The 25291-nt window shown below is 36.5% G+C and overlaps 1 protein-coding gene across 3 annotated transcripts in view; it reads right to left on the minus strand.

The window, feature by feature from the left end:
- Window positions 1-11418: 11418 nt before the first annotated feature.
- RPGR (retinitis pigmentosa GTPase regulator) overlaps window positions 11419-25291 on the minus strand; it is a 60484-nt gene continuing 46611 nt past the window's right edge. For 2 of the 3 annotated variants that reach the window (XM_082680794.1, XM_082680793.1), the window contains exon 16: window positions 12066-12216. In XM_082680794.1, the coding sequence (XP_082536920.1) occupies window positions 12189-12216 (28 nt within the window). In that variant the 3' untranslated portion in view covers window positions 12066-12188. Of the gene's footprint in view, window positions 12217-25291 lie in introns of all 3 variants that reach the window. The other variant, XM_082680792.1, reaches the window with a different exon arrangement.

Consider the following 25291-nt stretch of genomic DNA (forward strand, 5'->3'; position numbering starts at 1 on the left):
CAGTACCTGGAGGTTATGGATGATTCCATGCCACGGTTCACAAAAGGGGTTGACTCCGTCCTCTTGTCTCTAGCGGAGCCCGTAAGGAAAAATATTTCCCCAAGTTCCTGTCTCTTTCTGTCCACACTGTTCAACTTAACCTAGATCAATTGTGGATTTTTTTAAACTGAGGGATCACTGTGGCAAAGACTTGTTTAATAACAGAAGACTGATTTTTATCTAGGCACATTGCTTCCCAGAATAAAGAACTACATGTTCTGCCTCTGAACCCCTTGTTGTGGAAATATGATCAAGTTTTAGCCAATGAGATTTAGCGGAAGTGGTGTAAGCAACTTTGGGAAGAGTTGTTTAAAGGAGCTAACTCAGTTGGGGTTGCTTTTCTTCCATTCTCTTTCCTAGACTACATATGTAATGGCTGGAATTCCAGCATCTACCTTGGGACATGGGGTGACCTTAAGGACAGAAGAAGCCACATAGTGAGAATGGCTGAGCAAAAGTTAAGATGATTCTAGATCCCTGATGATTTTGTGGAGTTGTCATAACAATTGAAGACTGTCTACCTGTGAACTTGTTCTATGCAAGAGAATAAACTGTTGTGTTTTTAGCTACTATATTCAGGTCTCTATTACTAGTACTTGAATGCAAATATTGATATAGTTAGGAAACCTTAGAAGGTTATTTACTTCCTGGCTCAGGTCTTTGCCAGGATGGTACCCCCAGTGGATCCTCCTTCAGCTCTTAATCTAGCTTTCTCACCTCAGGGTGGTGACAACTGACTAAATTCCAATGGCCGTTGAATCCTCTCCTGTATGACTGCCTCATTCCTTTATACAGGAGGAATTTAACCCCTGGGTTCCTTCAAGCACTGAGCGATATCTTTGATTTCAGCTAGCAGACCTGGAGAGAGACCGGTTGTTTGCTCCAGAGCAGTCTCAGTTTTATGAATGAGGATGGTTCTGGATCATCCAATTCTAGTTTAAACACCTCCTCAATGAAAACTGCAAGGTTGATGGCCCATTTAACTATGCCACCCATTGTGTCAGCTTAGGTCCTCTGGAAAGCAGGTGCCAATGTGAATTAGATGTGTAGGATATTTTTTTGGGGGTAACGCCTGTGAGGGATAAAGGGGAGAGGATGAAAACCCACAGATTTGCCAGACAGAAGTGATGGATTTGGTTTGTAACAGAAGGGGAAAACCCTCCCAGCTTTGCTAGTCCAAGGCTGAGGTCCTAGGTTGAGGTTGATTATAGCCAAATATTTAATGGGGAGATCCTGAAACCACTGAACCAGAGAAGTGCTGAGATAAGTCCATACCAACCTCATAGACTGCTAAACTAAAAACATGAGGGAGACCCAAAAGATCCTGGGGAAAAGTGAAAGCCAAGGGAAACATAAGAACTGGCTGCAAGTTTGAATGCATTCCTTAACTATGTACAGTTCAATCAGCAGAGGGTGGAAGCCTTATGAGCACAACTGTTTGAATACAACTTCAGCCAAATTAACTGGCTAACCAACTGAGCTATTCAGACACAGAAGCAACCTTTAGGAAGTTGGGCTAAAATGTAAAACTAATTAAAAATCTGAACAGAGACATCAGCAACTGGATACTGGGAATGAGGTGGGATGATGGGGGTTGGAGGTGGGTGAAGACAGATTCTGCAGTTTAAGTTCAGACAAGTAACTAAACATCAAACAAATAAAACAACTATACAAAAAACTTCCAGAATTGGAAGATTGGGATTGGCACACATATACTAATATGTATAAAATGGATAACTAGTAAGAACCTGCTATATAAAAAAATAAATAAAATTCTAAAAAACAATTCCAGAAAAATAAAACAATCTTGAATTATTAGAATATATTATATAAAATATTATCTAAAATGTCCACTTTTAAACCAAAAAGTACTGGACATACAAAGAAACTGAAAAGTGTACCCCAGACTCAGGAAAAATGTGGTCAATAGAAACTGACTGTGAGTGGACCCAGATATTGCATTTAGCCGAGAATGTCTTCAAGGTAGGTGTTACAAATTTGTTCAAGTAATTAAAGGAAATTATGTTTAATGAATTAAAAGAAAATATGTTAATAATGAGTCAATAGAGAATCTCAATAGAGAAATAAAAATCATAAAAAAGGACCAAATGAAAATTCTAGAGTTGAAAAGTACAATAACTGAAATGAAAAATTTAACAAAGCTGTTTAAAATATCAGTTTAGTCAATTTCTTTAGTTCTATCTTTTGGTAGTTAGAGAGGATAAATTATTAGTCTTTTCCTACTAAAACATAGACAATTTCTAAAAGGCAGAGAAAATTATTTTCCAATGGTGCTTATGTTTCTACTTCCTTTTTTCTCTGGAAACTTTTGAGGTGGTTAGTAACAAATTGTTGAAATATGAAAACAATTTGCCAACTTCCAATGAGCCTTACACAAATATACGAAGAAATTTTCTGGCAGTGGTTTTTGGGAGGTCAGATTTTTGCCCCAAGATTTAGAGGGTTTGGTAGGCTATTTTATCATTGATAAAATCATTTACATTATTTTCAGAAACTTGAACATGGCAGGTAGTTGCTCAAAGGAAAATGTACTGTGCTTGTATTACAAAACCAAATTCCTTCAGCTTCTTCAGCTATGCTTAAATCCAAATAGTTCAGAGGGAGGGTCCATGTTTCTCTCTGTTATTTGGGTTTCCATTTCTCTTTCAACCTTGGCTACTTCAATCCCTTCAAGGCCTCTTTTTACTGTCTCTTATGGTTTATGAAATGTCACATTTCTTCCAACTTCTCAATTTTCTCTTTTATGATCATTCCCCTTAGTATTAGATACCAATCCTGAGGAAAGTGTGCTTCTAGGCCTCCTTTTGAGGATTCAAAATCTACAGGATTGGGAATTTTAGGGAACAAGTGACATACAGGCTTGGAAACTAAACACCCATTGCCTAATTGACATTGATTTTATCAGTTTACACATACTTCTTACTCCTTTTCTTATTGCTTCACCCACACACTGTCTGAGCCCTGTGTCTTATATTTCAATTCTTGATGGAAGTAAAGAATTTGCTGGTTTCCTAAATAAAACAATCCTGCTACTAAGAAGTCATAACCCTACAATGGAGTTCTGACACTGACCTCATGCTGAAGACAGAGGTGTGGTCTTTTGGAGTACCTTCTCTTCTGACCCCTGAAAGTACTTACTTTGATGCCTTTGTGGCTGGAGTAATCCCTTTATTAATGATTGTGAAAGATGGCCAAAATACTATCCAATATGTTACTCTATTCAACTTTTCAGGAAAGAGGAGGCATAAAATCCCTTGTAAGCCATCTCTTCTTGGAAACAAAACTTGCTTTCAAATCAATGCAAATGCAGTCTGTTACAAACATAGGAAACAGACAAAATGTATTGATTATTTCATTTGTTTGATGTTTAGGCCCTTCTACGAAAATAGGGGATAAATTCCTGTATCAGTAGATCACTGACACTTTCTATTTTTCTGTTTCTCCTTTTTCTACCTCTTCCCACATGTACAAATGCTGCTGCCATCACTACCACACAAGTCAAAGAATCACTTTCCTAGCACTTAAGTGGAGAATGAAGAATGGGATGAGGTTATATTCCATATGTGCATTCTTCTTGGAGTACCTCTGTGATGCTCATCCCACTGACCACATCCAATTTATAATATGTGCTAAGACATATGGTACACATGTTGTGGCTATGGATAATATTTTTATATACTGTAATAATGAATGTGTAATGAGTGAATTTTTCTCAAGTCTATGTGACTATCTGTGTGGGAAGTAGGAAGGGAGGAAACACGCCTGTGTGGATCTTCACTGAATACTCTGGAGAAGAACAGAGGTAATAAACAAAACCTAGAGGACAAGACCATTCACTAGGGGACAAGGGAAACAATCAGGGGTGATGTCAGCAGGTCCTTGTGATCAAAAGCAAGAATAGGGTGGGAGGCCTCCAAAGCCCAAATTAAACCTTTATATATTTTCCAGTATTCTTAGTAACACACAACTATGCTTTGGAAACTTGGCTTTTTGTGCTGTTGGCAATGTCTTAAAATGAGTTTTAAATTATAAAAAGTATAAAGTATTCCATACTCCTTCACTCTTAATTGTGAAAGTACATGGATATGCCCTCCATTGGCACACAGAGTAAGTATATTCAATTGTGTTGAGCCCTTGTTTTCCTAGGCTTACAATTAGCCTACATTTTTCAATTTTCCTTACAGTAAGTTGGGCCCATGCCATTGAATGCCAGTGGAATGTGGGCATAAGTGATATATACAACTTCCAGGCCTGGAGGATGGCAAGACTCCAAGGGAATACTAAAGCCACCAAATGATAAGAGACAAGATTCCTGAATTACTGTGTGGAGGAAGGTCACACAAGTGGTACGTAGATACCACTGGTGTATTTTGACATGTCCAAGAAATAAATACTCAGTTAACTCAGATTTGGAGAGTCTTTGTTACAGAAGTTAAACTACCTAGACGAATACAACTAGTATCTTTCAGAGAAAACAATGTGGAAATTTCTTCTAATTATTATAGTAGTTTGCTTGTGAGAGACAACATTCTGAAGTTTTGTAGTAATCAGTTCAAATAAATTATTCTCCACTTGATGTTATATCACAATTACCTTGGAAGCTATTTTAAAAGATATGACCAGCCCTAGCCTTGACCTAGTGAATCAGAACCAGGTAGGTCATAGGCAGTTACGTTTGAAAAATTTCCCTGTGTTTTACATATACCCTTGGCTAAGAACTACTACTCTAAGATAACCCAAATTTTACCTTTAGATCAAAAGTTAGATTTTCAAGTCTCATTGTCTTAGGTCCATATAATTTATTTGACTGAATTGGGTTTTTTAAAAAGTATATTCAATGGTATTGTAAAAATTAATGTAATAAAACTGACCTTTATTGGGTGTACAGTTTTTACAATGTATAGTTTTAGGCAATACCACCAAAATCAAGATACAGAACAGTTCCATCACTCCAAAAACACTGCCTCCTACTATCACTTCATAGTCACACTCTCCTCCTACCCCAACCCACTGCAATCACCCAAGGTCAGCAGAAGGAAGGAAATAATACAGATCAGAGGAAATAAATAAAATAAGAGATATAGAAACAATAGAAAAGATCAATAAAACCGAGAGCTGTTTTTTTCTTTGAAAAGATAAACAAAACCGACAAACTTCTAGCCAGGCTCACCAAGAAGAAAAGAGAGAGGACCCAAATAAAGTAAAAAATGAAAAAGAGGAGAAACAACAACCAATACCGCAGAAATAAAAAGAATCATAAGAGAATACTATGAACAGTTATATGCCAACAAATTGAACAATCTAGAAGAAATGAACAAGTTTCTGCCAAAACTGAGTCAAGAAGAAACAGATGATTTGAACAGACTGATCACTAGAAGTGAAACAGAATTTGTAATAAAAAACTTTCTGCAAACAAAAGTCCAGGACCAGATGGCTACACTGGGGAATTCCACCAAACATACAGAGAAGAACTTATACCTATGCTTCTCAAACTATTCCAAAAGATCGAAGAGGAAGGAACACTCCCAAATTCATTCTATGAAGCCACCATCACCTTGATTCCAAAACCAGACAAAGATACTACAAAAAAAGAAAATCACAGGCCAATCCCTTTGATGAATACAGATGCAAAAATACTAAACAAAATATTAGCAAACCAAATCCAACAATACATTAAAAGGATCATACACCATGACCAAGTTGGATTCATTTCAAGGTCGCAAGGATGGTTCAACATATGCAAATCAATCAATGTGATACACTACATTAACAAAAGAAAAGAACCACATGATCATCTCAATAGACACAGAAAAAGCATTTGATAAAATTCAACGTCCATTCATGATAAAAACTCTCACCAAAGTGGTAGAAGGAACATATCTCAGTATAATAAAAGGCATTTACAACAAACCCACAGCCAACATAATACTCAACAGTGAAAAGCTGAAAGCCTTCCTACTAAATTCAGGAACAAGACAAAGATGCCCACTCTCACTACTTCTATTCAACATAGTATTGGAAGTTCTAGCCATAGATATCAGACAAGAAAAAGAAATAAGAGGTATCCAAGTTGGAAGGGAAAAGTAAAACTATCACTATTTGCAGATGACATGATACTCTATATAGAGAACCATAAAGACTCCACACAAAAACTATTAGAACTAGGGAATTCCCTGGTGGTCAAGTGGTTAGGACTTGGTGCTTTCACTGCAGTGGCCCAGGTTCAATCCCTGGTTGGAACTAAGATCCTGCAAGCCGTGTGGCATGGCCAAAACAAACAAACAAAAACTATCAGAACTAATAAATGAATTCAGCAAGGTAGCAGAATCTAAGATTAATATACAAAAATCTGTTGCATTTCTTTACACTAACAATTAAATACCAGAAAAAGAAAGCTAAAAAACAACAACAATCCTCTTTAAAACTGCATCAAAAAAATACCTAGAAATAAACTTAATCAAGGAGGTAAAAGATCTATATGCTGAAAGTTACAAAACTCTGATAAAGGAAATTGAAGATGATTCAGAGAAATGGAAAAATACCCCATGCTCTTGGACTGGAATAATTAATATTGCTAAAATGGCCATACTACCCAAAACAGTCTACAGATTTAATGCAATCTCTGTAAAAATACCCATGACATTTTTGACAGAACTAGAACAAATTTATATGGAACCACAAAATTTATATCCTTATATGGAACCACAAAATCCTAAAATTTATATGGAACCACAAAGACCCAGAATTGCCAAAGCAATCCTGAGGAAAAAGAACAAAACTGGAGGCATAACCCTTCCAGCCTTCAGACAATACTACAAAGCTACAGCAATCAAAACACGTGGCATTGGCACAAAAACAGACAGAGATCAGTGGAACAGAATAGATAGCCCAGAAATAAACCCACACACCTATGGTCAATTAATGTATGACAAAGGAGGCAAGAATAAAGAATGGAGAAAAGACAGTCCCTTCAACAAGTGGTATTGGGAAAGCTGGACAGCTACATGTAAATCAATGAAATTAGAACACTCCATCACACCGTATTAAAACATTAACTCAAAATGGTTTAAAGACCTAAATATAAGACATGACACCATAAAACTCCTAGAAGACAACATAGGCAAAACATTCTAGGACATAAATCATAGCAGTATTTTCTTAGATCACTCTCCCAAGGCAAAAGAAATAAAAGCAAAAATAAGCAAATGGGACCTAATAAAACTTAAAAGCTTTTGCACAGCAAAGGAAACCATCAACAAAATGAAATGACAATCTATGGAATGGAAGAAAATATTTGCAAACGATGCAACTGACAAGAGGTTTATATCCAAAATATACAAACAGCTCATACAATTCAGTATCAAAAAAACCCAAACTCAATAAAGAAATGGGCAGGAGACCTAAATAGACATTTCTCCAAAGAAGACATATATATGGCCAACAGGCATATGAAAAGCTGCTCAACATCACTAATTATTAGAGAAATGCAAATCAAAACTACAATGAGGTATCAGCTTGCACCAGTCAGAGTGGCTATCATCAGAAAGTCTACAAATAACAACAAGGTCCTACTGTACAGCACAGGGAATTATATTCAATATCCTGAGATAAACCATAATGGAAAAGAACATAAAAAAGAACATAAAAAGAACATATATATAACTGAATCACTCTGCTGTACAGAAGAAATTAACACAACATTGTAAATCAACTATACTTCAATTAAAAAAAAGTATATCACACACAAAAAGTCTACAAATAAATGCTGAGAGGGTGTGGAGAAAAGGGAACCCTCTTGCACTGTTGGTGGGAATATAAATTGGTGCAGCCACTATGGAGAACAGTATGGAGGTTCCTTAAAAAGTTAAAATAGAACTACCATATGATCCAGCAATCCCATTCCTAGACACATATCCAGAAAAGATGAAAACTCTAATTTGAAAAGATACATGCATCCCAATGTTCATAGCACCACTATTTACAATAGCCAAGACATGGAAACAAGCCAAGTGTCCATGAACAGATGACTGGTTTAAGAAGATATATATATCTTCTTACACACACACACACACACACACACACGCACACACACGAAATATTACTCAGCCATAAAAAAGAATGAAAAAATGGCATTGCAGCAACATGGAGTAACCTAAAGAATATCATACTAAGTGAAGTAAGTCAGACAGAGAAAGACAAATACTATATATCACTTATATGTGGAATCTAAAAAATAATACAAATGAACCTATATACAAAAGAGAAACAGACTCAAAGACCTAGAAAACAAACTTACAGTTACCTAAGAAGAAAGGGAGAAGGGGAGGGATAAGTTAGGAATATGGGATTAAGAGATACAAACTACTATACATAAAATAGATAAGCAACGAGGATTTACTATAAGCACAGAGAACTATATTCAATATCTTGTAATAACCTATAATGGAAAATAATCTAAAATACACACACACACACATATCTGAATCAGTTTGCTGTAAACCTGAAACTAACACACTATGTAAATCAGTATTCAATTCAAAAATGAAAGTTTCAATTTAATTAAAAAGTTTTCCCAAATTAGTTTACACTTTTATATAATTTTTGTAATTCTTAATCACTCTCTGCAGTAAATTACATAATTATACCAATTAAGGAGTTAATATAAATCTGATGCTAAGTTGGAAATTATAAGTTACCTAAAAATATAAAATCAAATATTCCTATGTATAGAACTTTAATGATTTTAAGCAATTAATAGACTGAGATATTATAATAGAAAACTTCTGTTGTAATAAACACACTCATAGGGAAAATTCTGTAACTTTTAGAAGTACTGTGCTACTATCTAGACAAATTCTAAACAAAGTACTTGTAAAGATTACTTCTGAGAAACTTCAAAAGCTTTTCTAGAATATAAAAAAATTTTTTTTCCATCTTGGGATAGATGTTAACCACGAATCAGATAAGATTTTTCTTAAAATAAAAACATATTAATGTCATTTAAAGTTAGATATAGCTCTCTAGTCCACTGCTAACCTTATCTTTAAGATATCTCATTTATCATAATACACATATTATACATACCAGATGAAAATGAAAGCAAATGGAACTAGTTGGGAATGCAGCTTGGCCTGGTCAGATAAGATTTCCTGCTGTAGTTTTCGTAAATAATTTTAGGGTTAGGATAACATTTCCTGACGTTTCAGTGATTAGGACTGTGTATTAACATTATGCCAAAGTAGTCATCTGTCACAATTGTTGGAGGGACTGCTATTAAGCCTGTTTGTCTGTTGTCTCTTAACTTCAATGTAGCTTCTTCCAGCAGAAACATCTTACTTTATTGTATTCAATACAGTTACACTCCATCATCCTCCCCCAACTCTCCACACTCCCAAGAAGGCTTAGTATGCATTTGTATGCAATAAAAAAATTACCTTCTTAGTAGAATCATCACTTTTCTAATTAATTCTTTAACTCTCATTTCCTGCTTAAAATCTGAGGCCAAACTAGGGAAGATTACAATTGAGATAAATCCAGGGCCTAATTAATTATTTCAACATGTTTTCCTTGTAAACAAACTCCTCTTGCCAAAATAATGTATTTTGTTTAAAACAGAGGTCACAATTTGCCCTTTGTGGGCAAAATTGGGCCTGCAGCTATGGTTTGGCTCTCCCTGTTTATGTACATGCATGCACACATGGACATGTACACGAATGAGTTGTCTATATAAAAACCCGCATTTCCACCTTCTTTTTAAAATGGCTGAGGGGAAGCCGCCCGGCTAGCTCAGTCGGTAGAGCGTGAGACTCTTAAAATGGCTGAGGGTCTGGCAACACTGGGCCCAGTACTGAGAAACAGCAATTACCAGGTAGAACAGATTGGCAGCAGCTCCATTACGCTTATCTGTTTAGCCTCTGAAAATACTTCAGTTATGCGATCCCTGGTTTAAATGTAGTTTTTGTTAAATTTAATAAAATATCCCCTCATTCCTGAGATGAAGACTCCAATTTTCTGATTTGAGAGAGGCCCTTTCCCAGAATAAAACTGATGTTAGTTTCTACTGCTGCATAACAAGTTACCATAAAGTTAGTGGATTAGAACAACATATAGTTATCTCATAGTTTTCATGGGTCAGGAGCCTGGGTACTACTTAGCTAGGTCCTTTGCTCAGGGCCTCACAAAGCTGCGATCAGGGTGTCAGCCAGGTCTATGGTCTAATCTGAGGATTGGGTTCCTCTTCCAAGCTCACTGGTTGTTGGCAGAATGCAGTGCCTTGCAGTTGTAGAGTAGAAGCCTTCAGACCCTAGAGGCTTCTCACCCTGGCACATGGCCCTCTCCATAATATGGCAGTTTGCTTCTTCAAGGCCAACAGGAGAGCATCTCTACTGCTTTGAATTGCTCTGAATTCTTCCAACTCTGACATCTAGATCTTTTTTGAAAGGGCTCGCCTGATTAGGTCAGGCCCACCTAGGATTATCTCTCTTTTGCTTAAAGTTAACTCATTAGGAATCTTAATTATATCTGCAAAATATTTCATCTTTTCCACATAATACAACATAAGCAATGGAGTGACAGCTCATCATATTCACTGGTCTCCCCTACTCTCAAGGGGAAGGGATTATTCAAGGCAAGTATACCAGCAGGCAGGAACCTTGGGGGCCATTTTAGGATCCTGCCTATCACAACTGGCATGTCTTAGTATTACTGTGAGTTTCACTTCCACTTGGCTTCTATAGTTTATATTTTGGCAAAGTATTTTTACAATACTGTACTAGTACTATAGTGGCAATAGCAAAATTTTTTATTAAACTTACCTTTAATAAAATTAGAATTCCACTAAATGTAATATAGGAGACTATTTTGTAAGATTTCAAAATCACATCTATTCTAGACTAAAATCCTTACAGCCTTTGTACGTGAAACACAAAGATAGAGTATTTTTGTTTTGTTTTGTTTAAATGGGGCAATGGTCACTGTGATTGAATAAGCAAATGTTTTAGTCAGAAGTTAGAATGGGAAAAATGAAGGTAGTTTGATCAATTAAATAAGTAGCATCTGTGAGCACAGGAAAGCAATGTTTCTATTAGAGCAGACTTAGCAGCTTTACCCTTCCTATTCCTTGTGGCAGAGCACTGTGTGACACAGCCAACCTTAGTTACCACTGTCAGTGCTAGAGACAGCTGCAATGAGCCAGTCTGGCTGTGTCCGGTTCTCCTAGACTGGTGATCTGTGGCATGGTCAAACAGTGCAGATAATCTGCAATGTTTTCATGTCAAATCACCTCCCTAAAGAGAGGAGCGGGAAGCAAAGAAATTTCAACACAGTTTCTCCACAAAGATGTCCTGTTTATACAGTTGCCCTGAGACTTTCTTTACTCAAAGGGAAATGCATTTTGCATCTTTCAATATTTTAAAATTAGATTTTTTTTGCCCCTGTTTTGTCAACTGATAACTCCAAGTACCTCCAAATTTTATTCATATTCACCCATTTAAACAGTGGAACCGACCAGCTATAGTTTATTAAAATATGTTCATTAAAAACAATTTTGACTCCGTTTTTGAAAATTGCAAATACATTAAAAACTGTTAGTGTCATGAGATTGCAAATATTGCCTTATGAAATTATAAAGCAGTAAAATTTGGTAAAAACTATGAAATATCTTAATTTAAGTTTCACATATAAAAATATATTTTATATTGCAACACTGAACAGTTAAGGCCACAACGCTTGAAGGAGAGTCTGAGATACACATATTCTGAAATTGCTTGTCAAAAATATCAGCATTTAAATAAATATCAAAACTGGTCATACTATTCAAACCAAATAAAACACGTTCTTAAGTTATATCTTTAAAAGTTTGTTATTAGAAACTTTCCGTCAGAGCTCAAATGTTTTTCAAGTATAAATTACAATGGGCATGGTGACCATGAAAACATAAACATATATTCACAGTATTATGCAAGATTTTGACCTTCTCTCCATATTTGGGGGTGAGGTATCCTGATGATTTTGCCCCATGTGCTTCTTGTTGGCATCTTTCTTATTCTTTTTAAAAGCTATTTTATCTCCTATTGATTTTATCTCTGGGAGTGGCTCATTATTATTCTGCTTTCTACTTTTCTGGCTCGTCAATGACATCCTTTTAAAGAGGAAAATCTAGAAAAAAAACACACAGAGAATTCATTTCAGTAAGCGAAACAGTCACATAACAGTATTTAGGGGGTATAATTTTCAACAAGTCTTAACATTATTTCATCACATCTTTATGAGGCACCACAATGGTACAGTCTTAGCATCCACCAGCCTTTTTTCTTTTACCAATTGCAATCATGATTCTTCCCTAAAACAAGACCTTTCAGGGTTTACCCTTCAACACTATCAGTGCTTTGGTAATATGTTAACATTTTTCTTCAAAGAACAAATTTAGTATTTCACTTTGTTTTGTTATAAGAGAAAAAGATGAAAACCAGCATCTTCTAGAGGACATACCTCCCCATTCCTGTAGATCAGAACTTCTGGCAAAGTGTTAGTGCTGCCAAATGATGGGGGTGGGAGCCCCAGGGGTCTGAGTAGGCAGTTGGATATACAGACCTGCTGCTCAGGGGAGGCCAGGGCTGCGGACAGGCAGAATGCAGATAACAGCTGAAGAGACGAAAGTAGACTCCATAACCCAGGGATTCCAGGTGGGCAGAAGAGAAAACAGAAGAAAAGAGACTGAGGAAAAGCCAAGTGTGAAAGGTAGGCAGAGGAAGAGGAGCCAGCACTGGGGACTGAGTTTTGTAGGAACAAAATCAGGAAAAAAAGGCAACTCAGAAGTCAGGGGAGGAAAATATCAAGAAGAGAGTGGCCAACAAGGCACATGCAGGAGACATCAAGGAAGATGATAACTGAAAAGTTCCAAATGATTTAAGCCCTTTGAGGATTTAGCCAGAGAGAAAACAGGATTCCTAAAGAATGACAACCCAAGTAATGGTTCTGACAAGATGCCAAAACCAAAGAACAGCTGAAGATCTGGCTCCTTCAGAAATTAAAATGGTGCGAATAATAATAGCTTGCCTTTAGCCTTAAAGAATGGAGGAACTAGAATGAAAAGTTGTAACCCAAAAAGTTAGCCTAGATAGAGTCTATGAACTAAAATGGGAGAACTCCTGTTCCTGCTATTGTGTAGGAATATACACATCTTGAAAAATTCTGCCACTACAAAATGCCAAGAAATGCTTTAGAAGTATACAAAATATAATTTTATAATGTGTGGGTAAGCTCACATAAAATGAAGGGAAATCCCTGTGGGACAAAAAAAGAGGGAGCAGGAAGCCTCAGGGGTGAGTTGAGTACTGAAATGGCTTTTACTGATCTCATAACTTCAACTCTTGGATTTTAACAGATTTGATCTCACAAAATACGGAGAAATGGAACTGAGACTCCTATGTAAAGTGGGGACCCTCTGAGAACTAGGCCTTTAATGTAAGTCCACCTACAAACAATGGAAGAGAACAAAATAACATGTCTCTCTCAGCCTAATGATGTTTTCCTAATGTGAGTTTGGGGTTCACATGTACGGTACTGGTGGAAAACCCTTAACTGAGACATTGACTAAAAGCTGTCCCGAAATGGTAACACCCAGGGAAGCTAACAGAATTTTATATAAATTCTCTATGGATGGACTTACAGTAATCTAAGCTTTAAAGGATTTCCACAAAAAGTCCTGGTTGAACATGAATTTACAATCCAAGTTTCAAAACACAGAAGGAAACAAGACACCACTAGCAAGCTAGCCAAAGCAACAAACAGATTTAGACTCTGGAGGATGTCTGACGTTGGAATAACTAAATACAGAATATAAAATAAGTTTGCTTAAATTATTTAAAGTACTATAATAAAAAACAGGGTACTAGGTAAACAAAACAAGGTAAAAGATCAGATTGATTTGAAAAAGAATCAAAATAGAATTTCACTTCAATATGTGAAAAACATAACTGAAATTAAAACTCAATAAGGAGGTTAAATAGCAGATTAGTCTCAGATGAAAAGATACTATGAAACAGACAAGCTCTGAAATTTCCCCAAATATCACTTAGATACAGAAAATATAAAAGTAAAAATTAAAAGACATAGATAACAGAATAAAAAGTTTTATTATACTTGAGCTCCAAAGAGGAGAGAGGAAATATTCAAATATATAATGGATGAGAATTTTCTTAAAATGATGAATGACATGAATTCTCAGATTCAAGAGTCATAATGAATTGGAAGAAAGTTAAAATAAAAAAACCTCACATCTAGGCATCTCATAGTGAAATGAAGCACATCAAAGACAAACAAACAATGTAAAAAGCAGCCAGACAGAAATGACAGATTATATGTGAAGTTACCAGCAATTATACTAAAGCAAATTTCTTAAGAGCCACAATGGGAGCAGATACTAAAAGAAAATAACTGTCAATCAGCCATACCACCATTAATTTTCCAGTGAGCAGCAACTGCAAAAGTTAACTTCAGAACGAAATTTATGGCAGTAACTTCCAAAGGATTTCTTCAGGAAGAATAAAAAACACTCTAGAAGGGACATCTGAGATGTGAAAAGGAATGGTGAATAAAGAAAGCGGTATAACAAATAATGATATTTGATTGATGAGGTTAAAAAAGTTCATAGAATACTCGATACAATAACATGTAAAATGGGAAAAAAACGAGTGATAGGAGAGAAAACTCTTCTAAGATCCTGGTAATATTTGGGAAAAAGGAACATTGATTAGCTTTAGATTTTAGGTACATGTTAGAAAGTATAAAGTCAGAATCCACCTTATAGGCCATTTACAAGAGACACATCTAAAGTACAAGTAGAAGTATAAGAATGAAAAAAGATATATTAGGAAAATGCTAACCATAGGAAAACTAGTATAGCTATAATAATATTTGATAAAATAAAGTAGCATTTTTTTAGGAACAAAGAAGAATACTACCAGTGGTAAGATAATAGACTTAAACCTAATGATACCAATAATTAGATTAAATATAACTGGTCTAAATGCTCCAATGAAAAAGGCAGGGCCTTCCCTGGTGGCGCAGTGGTTAAGAATCCACCTGCCAATGCAGGGGACACGGGCTCGAGCCCTGGTCCGGGAAGATCCCACATGCCGCGGAGCAACTAAGCCTGTGCGCCACAACTACTGAGCCTGCACTCTAGAGCCTGTGAGCCACAACTACCGAGTCCACATGCCAATACTATTGAAGTCCACATGCCTAGAACCTGTGCTCCGCCACAAGAGAAGCCAATGCAATGAGAAGCCCGGGCACCACAACAAAGAGTAGCCCCTGCTGGTTGCAACTAGAGAAAGCCTGTGCGCAGCAACGAAGAACCAATGCAGCCATAAATAAATAAATAAATAAATAGGCAGAGGTTTTCAGATTAGATAAAAAAGCAAGACCCTGGTGCTCCAGCAAATGGTGAAAGCTCTCTCAGATATCTACATCTCAACGTGAACACCCAGCTCCACTCAGTGACCAGCAAGCTACAGTGCTGGACACCCTGTACCAAAAAACTAGCAAGACAGGAACACAACCCCACCCATTAGCAGAGAGGCTGCCTAAAATCATAAGTACACAGACACCCCAAAACACACCACCGGATGCGGTCCTGCACACCAGAAAGACAAGATCCAGCTTCATTCACCAGAACACAGGCACCAGTCCCCTCCACCAGGAAGCCTACAAAACCCACTGAACCAACCTCCCCCAATGGGGGCACACACCAAAAACAATGGGAACTACAAACCTGCAGCCTGTGGAAAGGAGACCCCAAACACAGTAAGTTAAGCAAAATGAGAAGACAGAGAAATACACAGCTGATGAAGGAGCAAGGTAAAAACACAACAGACCAAACAAATGGCAAGGAAATAGGCAGTCTACCTGAAAAAGAATTCAGAGCAATGATAGTAAAAGATGATCCAAAATCTTGGAAATAGAATGGAGAAAATACAAGAAACGTTTAACAAGGACGTAGAAGAACTAAAGAGCAAACAAACAATGACAAACAACACAATAAATGCAATTAAAAATTCTCTAGAAGGAATCAATAGCAGGTAACTGAGGCAGAAGAATGGATAGGTGACCTGGAAGATAAAATAGTGGAAATAACTACTGCAGAGCAGAATAAAGAAAAAAGAATGAAAAGAATTGAAGACAGTCTCAGAGACCTCTGGGACAAAATTAAACGCACCAACATCTGAATTATAGGGGTCCCAGAAGAAGAAGAGAAAACGAAAGGGACTGAGAAAATATTTGAAGAGATTATAGTTGAAAACTTCCCTAATATGGGAAAGGACATAGTCAATCAAGTCCAGGAAGTGCAGAGTCCCATACAGGATAAATCCAAGGAGAAACACGCCAAGACACATATTAATCAAACTATCAAAAATTAAATACAGGGCTTCCCTGGTGGCACAGTGGTTGAGAGTCCGCCTGCTGATGCAGGGGACACGGGTTCGTGCCCCGGTCCGGGAAGATCCCACATGCAACGGAGCGGCTGGGCCCGTGAGCCATGGCCGCTGAGCCTGCGCGTCCGGAGCCTGTGCTCCGCAACGGGAGAGGCCAAAACAGTGAGAGGCCCGAGTACCGCAAAAAAAAAAAAAAAAAAATTTAAATACAAAGAGAAAATATTAAAAGCAGCAAGGGAAAAGCAACAAATAACATACAAGGGAATCCCCATAAGGTTAACAGCTGATCTTTCAGCAGAAACTCTGCAAGCCAGAAGGCAGGGCAGGACATAGTTAAAGTGATGAAAGAGAAAAAACCTAAAACCAAGATTATTCTACCCAGCAAGGATCTCATTCAGATTCAATGGAGATATTAAAATCTTTACAGACAAGCAAAAGCTAAGAGAATTCAGCACCACCAAACCAGCTTTACAACAAATGCTAAAGGAACTTCTCTAGGCAGGAAACACAAGAGAAGGAAAACATCTACCATAACAAACCCCAAATAATTAAGAAAATGGTAATAGGAACACCTATCAATAACTATCTTAAATGTAAATGGCTTAAATGCTAGAAACAAAAGACACAGACTGGCTGAATGGATACAAAAACAAGACATGTATATATGCTGTCTACAAGAGACCCACTTCAGACCTAGGGACACATACAGACTGAAAGTGAGGGGATGGAAAAAGATATTCCATGCAAATGGAAATCAAAAGAAAGCTGGAGTAGCAATTCTCATATCAGACAAAACAGACTTTAAAATAAAGACTATATGTTTTATTATAGTAAATAAAGAGACAAAGAAGGACACTACAAAGAGACAAAGAGGGACACTACATAATGATCAAGGGATCCATCCAAGAACAAGATATAACAATTGTAAATATTTATGTACCCAACATAGGAGCACCTCAATACATAAGGCAATTACTAAGAGCCATAAAAGGGGAAATCGACAGTAACACAATCATAGTAGGGGACTTTAACACCCCACTTTCACCAATGGACAGATAATCCAAAATGAAAACAAATAAGGAAACACAAACTTTAAATGATACATTAAACAAGATGGACTTAATTGAAATTTATAGGACATTCCATCCAAAAACAACAGAATACACTTTCTTCTCAAGTGCTCATGGAACATTCTCCAGGATAGATCATAACTTGGGTCACAAATCATGCACTGGTAAATTTAAAAAAACTGAAATTGTATCAAGTATCTTTTCTGACCACAACACTATGAGACTAGATATCAATTACAGGAAAAAATCTGTCAAAAATACAAACACATGGAGGATAAACAATACACTACTAAATAACCAAGAGATCACTGAAGAAATCAAAGATGAAATCAAAAAATACCTAGAAACAAATGACAATGAAAACATGACGACCCAAAACCTATGGGATGCAGCAAAAGGAGTTCTAAGAGGGAAGTTTATAGCAATACAATCCTACCTCAAGAAACAAGAAACATCTCAAATGAACAATGTAACCTTACATCTAAAGCAATTAGAGAAGGAAGAACAAAAAACCCCCAAAGGTAGCAGAAGGAAAGAAATCATAAAGATCAGATCAAAAATAAATGAAGGAAACAATAGCTAAGAGCAATAAAACTAAAACTTGGAGAAGATAAACAAAATTGATAAACCATTAGCCAGACACAACAGGAAAAAAAAGGGAGAAGACTCAAATCAGCAGAATTAGAAATGAAAAATGAGGAATAACAACTGACACTGCAGAAATACAAAGGATCATGAGAGATTACTACAAGCAACTATATGCCAATCAAATGGACAACCTGGAAGAAATGGACAAATTCTTAGAAAAGCAAAACCTTCTGAGACTGAACCAGGAAGAAATAGAAAGCATAAACAAACCAATCACAAGCACTGAAATTGAGACTGTGATTAAAAATCTTCCAACAAACAAAAGCCCAGGACCAGATGGCTTCACGGGCGAATTCTATCAAACATTTAGAGAAGAGCTAACACCTACCCTTCTCAAAGTCTTCCAAAATATAGCAGAGGGAGGAACACTCCCAAACTCATTCTACGAGGCCACCATCACCCTGATAACAAATCAGACAAAGATGTCACCAAAAAAGAAAACTACAGGTCAATATCACTGATGAACATAAATGCAAAAATCCTCAACAAAATACTAGCACAAAGAATCCAACAACACATTAAAAGGATCATACACCATGATCAAGTGGAGTTTATCCCAGGAATGCAAGGATTCTTCAATATATGCAAATCAATCAATGTGATATACCATATTAACAAATTGAAGGAGAAAAACCATGTGATCATCTCAACAGATGTAGTAAAAGCTTTTGACAAAATTCAACACGCATTTATGATAAAAACCCTCCAGAAAGTAGGCATAGAGGGAACTTACCTCAACATAATAAAGGGCATATCTGACAAACCTGCAGCCAACATCGTTCTCAATGGTGAAAAACTGAAACCATTTCCTCTAAGATCAGGAACAAGACAAGGTTGCCCACTGTCACCACTATTATTCAACATAGTTTTCGAAGTTTTAGCCACAGCAGTCAGAGAAGAAAAATAAATAAAAGGAATCCAAATCGGAAAAGAAGAAGTAAAGCTGTCACTGTTTGCAGACGACATGATACTATACATAGGGAATCCCAAAGATGCTACCAGAAAACTGCTAGAGCTAATCAATGAATTTGGTAAAGTAGCAGGATACAAAATTAATGCACAGAAATCTCTTGCATTCCTATACACTAATGATGAACTATCTGAAAGAGAAATTAAGGAAACACTCCCATTTACCGTTGCAACAAAAAGAATAAAATACCTAGGAATAAACCTACCTAGGGAGACAAAAGACCTATATGCAGAAAACTATAAGACACTGATGAAAGAAACTAAAGATGATACAAACAGATGGAGAGATATACCATGTTCTTGGATGGGAAGAATCAACATTGTCAAAATGACTATACTACCCAAAGCAATCTACAGATTCAATGTAATCCCTATCAAACTACCAACAGCATTTTTCACAGAAGTAGAACAAAAAATATTTCACAATCTGAATGGACACAAAAGACCCCGAATAGCCAAAGCAATCTTGAGAACGAAAAACGGACCTGGAAGAATCAGGCACCCTGACTTCAGACTATACTACAAAGCTACAGTCATCAAGACAGTATAGTACTGGCACAAAAACAGAAATATAGATCAATGGAACAGGATAGAAAGCCCAGAGATATACCCACACATGTATGGTCACCTTATCTTTGATAAAGGAGGCAAGAATATACAATGGAGAAAAGACAACCTCTTCAATAAGTCGTGCTGGGAAAACTGGACAGCTACATGTAAAAGAATGAAATTAGAACACTCCCTAGCATTATACACAAAAATAAACTCAAAGTGGATTAAAGACCTAAATGTAAGGCCAGACACTATCAAACTCTTAGAGGAAAACATAGGCAGAACACTCTATGACATACATCACAGCAAGGTCCTTTTTGACCCACCTCCTAGAGAAATGGAAATTTAAGAAAAATAAACAAATGGGACCTAATGAAACTTAAAAGCTTTTGCACAGCAAAGGAAACCATAAACAAGATGAAAAGACAACCCTCAGAATGGGAGAACATATTTGCAAATGAAGGAACTGACAAAGAATTAATCTCCAAAATATACAGGCAGCTTATGCAGCTCAATATCAAAAGAACAAACAACCTAATCCAAAAATGGGCAGAAGACCTAAATAGACATTTCTCCAAAGAAGATATCCAGATTGCCAACAAACACATGAAAGGATGCTGAACACCACTAATCATTAGAGAAATGCAAATCAAAACTACAATGAGGTATCACCTCACACCAGTCAGTATGGCCATCATCAAAAAATCTACAGACAAAAAAAAAAAAAAAAATCTACACACAATAAATGCTGGAGAGGGTGTGGAGGAAAGGGAACCCTCTTGCACTGTTGGTGGGAATGTAAATTCACACAGCCACTATGGAGAACAGTATGGAGGTTCCTTAAAAAACTAAGAATAGAATTACCATATGACCCAGCAATCCCACTACTGGGCATATACCCTGAGAAAACCATAATTTAAAAAGAGTCAGGCAGCACAGTGTTTATCACAGCTGTATTTACAATAGCCAGGACATGGAAGCAACCTAAGTGTCCATCAACAGATGAAGGGATAAAGAAGATGTGGCACATGTATACAATGGAGTATTAACTCAATCACAGAAAGAAATGAAATTGAGTTATTTGTTGTGAGGTCGATGGACACAGACGTAGAGAATGGACTTGAGTACATGGGGAGGGAGAAGGGTAAGCTGGGACGAAGTGAGAGAGTGGCAGGGACACATATACACTACCAAATGTAAAATAGATAGCTAGGGGGAAGCAGCCGCATAGCACAAGGAGATCAGCTCGGTGCTTTGTGACCACCTAGAGGGGTGGGATAGGGAGGGTGGGAGGAAGGGAGACGCAAGAGGGAGGAGATATGGGGATATATGTTTATGTATAGCTGACTCACTTTGTTATACAGCAGAAACACACCATTGTAAAGCAATTATACTCCAATAAAGATGTTAGGAAAAAAAGAAGCAAGATCCATCTGCATGCTGCCTAAATCAAATGTACTTCAAATGTAAAATCACAAATGGGTTAAAAGTAAAAGTATGTTAAAAGATGATAACTCTAATCCAAAGAAAGCTAAAGTGGCTATATAATATCAGATCAAGTAGATTTTAGAGCAAAGACTATCATTGGGTATAAAGAAGGTCATTTCATAATGATGAAGGAGTCAATTAATTAGAGCAGGTAACAATTCTAAACATTATAGAACCAAATAATAGCTTTAAGATACATAAAGCAAAAATTAATAGAAGTACAAGGGAAATTAGACAAATCCACAATTTATAGTCAGGGATTTTAATACCTCTCTTTCAATAATAGAACAAGTAGACAGAAAATCAGGAAGGATGGAGAAGACTTGAATAACACTATCAACCAACTTGACCTAACTGTCACTGACAGAACACTCCACCCAACCACAGTATTCTTCTCAACCTTCTTCTCAAATGAACATTTACCAAGATAAACTTGATTCTGGGCCATAAAATGTGTCTCAATAAATTTAAAAGGAATCAATTCAGACTAAGTATGTTCTCCAATTACAATGTAATTAAATTAGAAAGTAATAACAGAAAGATCACTGGAAAAATCTCCAGCAACACTGAAATTAAATAACCCATGAGTCAAAGAAGAAATCAAAGGGGAAATTAGAAAGTATTCTGAACTGAATGAAAATGAAAACACAACATATCAAGTACTTCAGGGGAAATTTATAACACAAAAAGCCTATAACAGAAAATAAGAAAGGTCTCAAATCAGTGATCTCAACTTCCATGTTAAGAAACATTCAACAAAATGTTGCTAAAGGAAATTTGAGAAGATATCAATAAATGAAGAGAAATGTCATGTTCATGAATTAGGAGACTTAATATTGTTAAAATGTTAATTCTTCCCAAGTTTATCTGTAGATTCAAAAACAATGCCAAATCAAAATCCCAGCAGGCATTTTTTTCATTAATTGACAAACCGATTATAAAAATTCACATGGAAGTGCAAAGAGTCTAGAATAGCCAAAACAAGTGTGAAAAGGAGCAAAGTTGGAGGACTAACAGTTCCTGATTTCAAGACTTATATCAAAGCTACAGTAATCAAGACAGTGTGGTACTGGCACAAGATAAACAGATCAAAGGAACAGAATACAGAGTCCAGAAATAGGCTCACACATAAAAACTCAATTGCTTTCTGACAAAGGTATGAAGGCAATTCAGTAGAGGACAGGCTTTTAAAAAAATTTTTCAAAAAATGGTGCTAGAACAATGGGATGTCCATATGCGAAAAAAAGAACTTCAATTCATACCTTTACCATATAAGAAATTAACTCAAAATAGAATACCACTCAGCAATATAAAGGAATGAACTATTGATACATGCATGGCTGAATCTCAAAACAGTATCAGTTATTTGCTGCATACAGCAGGGGGATGTGGGGTGTAGACAGGGATCAGAGAGGCACAAAGAACCTTCTGCTGATAATGGCACTGTTCACTCTCTTGATTGTGATTATGCTTTCACAGCTGTATATGTATGTCAAAACTAATCAGATTATATACTTCAAATATGTGTAGTTCATTATAGGTCAATTATACCTAAATAAAGCTATTTTTAAAAAGCAGGGGAGTAATTATTGGGTGGGTCTGAAAGTGATAGTCTCAGGTATTAAGCCTGAAAAAACTGACAGCAACAGGATACCATATGTATAATTGACCTCAGATTTTCCTCACAATAGAGCAAAGCTAACTGTGTACTTGGGGCAAACATGCTGAATTGTGCTGCCATGGTGAATAAAGCTTAGCATCAGAGAAAAGGAAGCCATCAGGAAAGGCAAGAATCCACAGGCATAATTTTTGGTGGACAAATTCTCATCTCAGCCTCTTATATTTATGGTAGTGACAATGAATAAGAAATCTATTGACTGTGAACTGGCATGGGGAACTATCCGGGGATCTGCCATATTCTAGCTAGTTTCTGAGGGGTGGCACTGGATTTTTAACTTCTCTATCTGCAGCCTTTAGCCTTGTGCCTGGCACATAAGAGGCACCCAGTAAATATATGCTAAACAAACACATGAATAAACTAATTCCATGATGGGAAGAAATTATTATTAATAGCTAAAAAGCTTACTGCTTTTTTCAGTAGCTTACTTAGGTGGAAATTAAGCCAATAACACATTTTTCTTAGCAGCTAACTGTGGATTCAAATTTGCTACAGTTTGGAAAAGCAATATTTGGCGATTTCCAAATATAACAATCAGAAGATCTCTGCCACCAATTAAAATTATGGGTCCTAACCTGGCTATCTGAAACATTTAAAATCATCAAAACAAAATTCAATGGTGAATTCTGTCTTGTAGAGACCAAGAGTGTACTTCTTTCTTTTTTTTTTTTTTAAATTACCTTTGGAGTGGCTGTCTAATTAAGGGAAGGGATGTAAAATTTCAAACACATGCTTATCTTGATATGAGTAATGCATCATTTATTTTCCAAGTTTTAAATACAGTTTGATTTGTTTGGCTTAGATGGTATAAATAGGTTAGAGACATTGTAGATTAAAATATATAATGTGGTGGGAATGATTGAAAAAAATCTCATCTAAATCATCTATTTCCTTTTTAAAAAATATAGAATAACAGACTATTCTTTAAGTAGGAAATACATTTATTACTGCTTGACTTCTTAAAATATAATTTTCAATACTTTTTCTTTTCTTTATCCAAGGAAATGCATACTTACTGAATTATATTTTTCCATTAGGTATAAATGAGAATTTAAGCAGAATCAAAGTTTAAGACTGAATTTGTCAGCCTGGCACTCTGTATCCTGGCCTGGCCTCACCTTTGTCCCATGGACTGGTGGGGCTCCCTGATGCTACAGTAGGTGCCTGCCACACAGCATGCCTTCCCTGGCTCCGGCCTCTCCTGTCCTGCGTATCCAAATCCTACCAACTATGGACAATGCTGAAGACGGGAGAGCCTGAAAAGTTCCCTAAACTCGACCACGTATTCTACAATATGCATTTTCATTTGGTCAGAGGTGTGTTTCAAATATTTTTTTCTGCTGCTTCATTTCATTTTTCCTCCCCTTAGGTTCTTAGGTCTCCTGACTCCTTTACTTTTTATGCTTCTCTCTCAGATTTGATTTTCTTTTCCAGACTCTTTCCCTGAGCTCTTTATAACTGAAAAAAGTTTTCACAGGAACATTATGAAGTATACTGGTGGAATATCTGTTAAATGTTCTGTTCTACTAGATGGAGAATCTAAAAAGTTCTTAAACCTTGATGAAATGTTCTAGCGATGCATGTTATAATTCTAAGAAGGATAATAATTCTGAAGTGTCCTTTGAACCAGGTCACAGACAACTTTTGGGTACGGTAATCCAAACTTATAATTTTATAAAGATAAAAATGGTCATGAAGTAATTTTTAGTAAAAGATAACAATATGGAGATTTGGGCTAAAATAACTTCTGAAATTTCTGAAGTAATTCTGAAAGGAATTTCAGAGTGGCATATACCTACAAAGATGGCAAAAGACAGGCTGTTTACTACCCTAAGGGCGGCTCCTGGTTTTACCTTCATCCTTTCCTCTTTCTTACCCCCTCACATTTTACAATTCATTGTCAACCAAAAATATTTACTGAGCATCTACCATTTACCAGGAACTGTGATAAGTGCTAAGGATACACTAGAAAGTGAAACAGAAAATAGTTTATGTCCCCAAGGAGCTGAAGGCCAGTGGGGAGATACAGACATAAAGTAAATGAATATACAAATGACTATGTAATTGCAAACTGTGACAAATACTAAGAAGTATGAGAAAAGGGTGCTCTGTGAGAGAATAATAATGGGACATAATAATTTATGTAAGTGCTGCTGGTTACAAAAGGCCTCTGTGTGGAAATGACATTTAAGCTGACACCTAGGTTGAATAAGAATTAACGAGGCTTTTCATTTTTCTTGTCTTCCATGTTACCTCCTAACACTTCTACCTGGAAATGTGTTCTCATGATTAAATAAAGTTTTTCTGCAAGTGGAAAGAGTAATTTACTTCCAAGAAGAAGAAATGTATCCATCAGACTTGTAACAACTCCAAAACAGGTACTAGGAGAG

Source organism: Grampus griseus, assembly GCF_964374135.1.
Source record: "Grampus griseus genome assembly, chromosome: X".
NCBI lineage: Eukaryota > Metazoa > Chordata > Mammalia > Artiodactyla > Delphinidae > Grampus > Grampus griseus.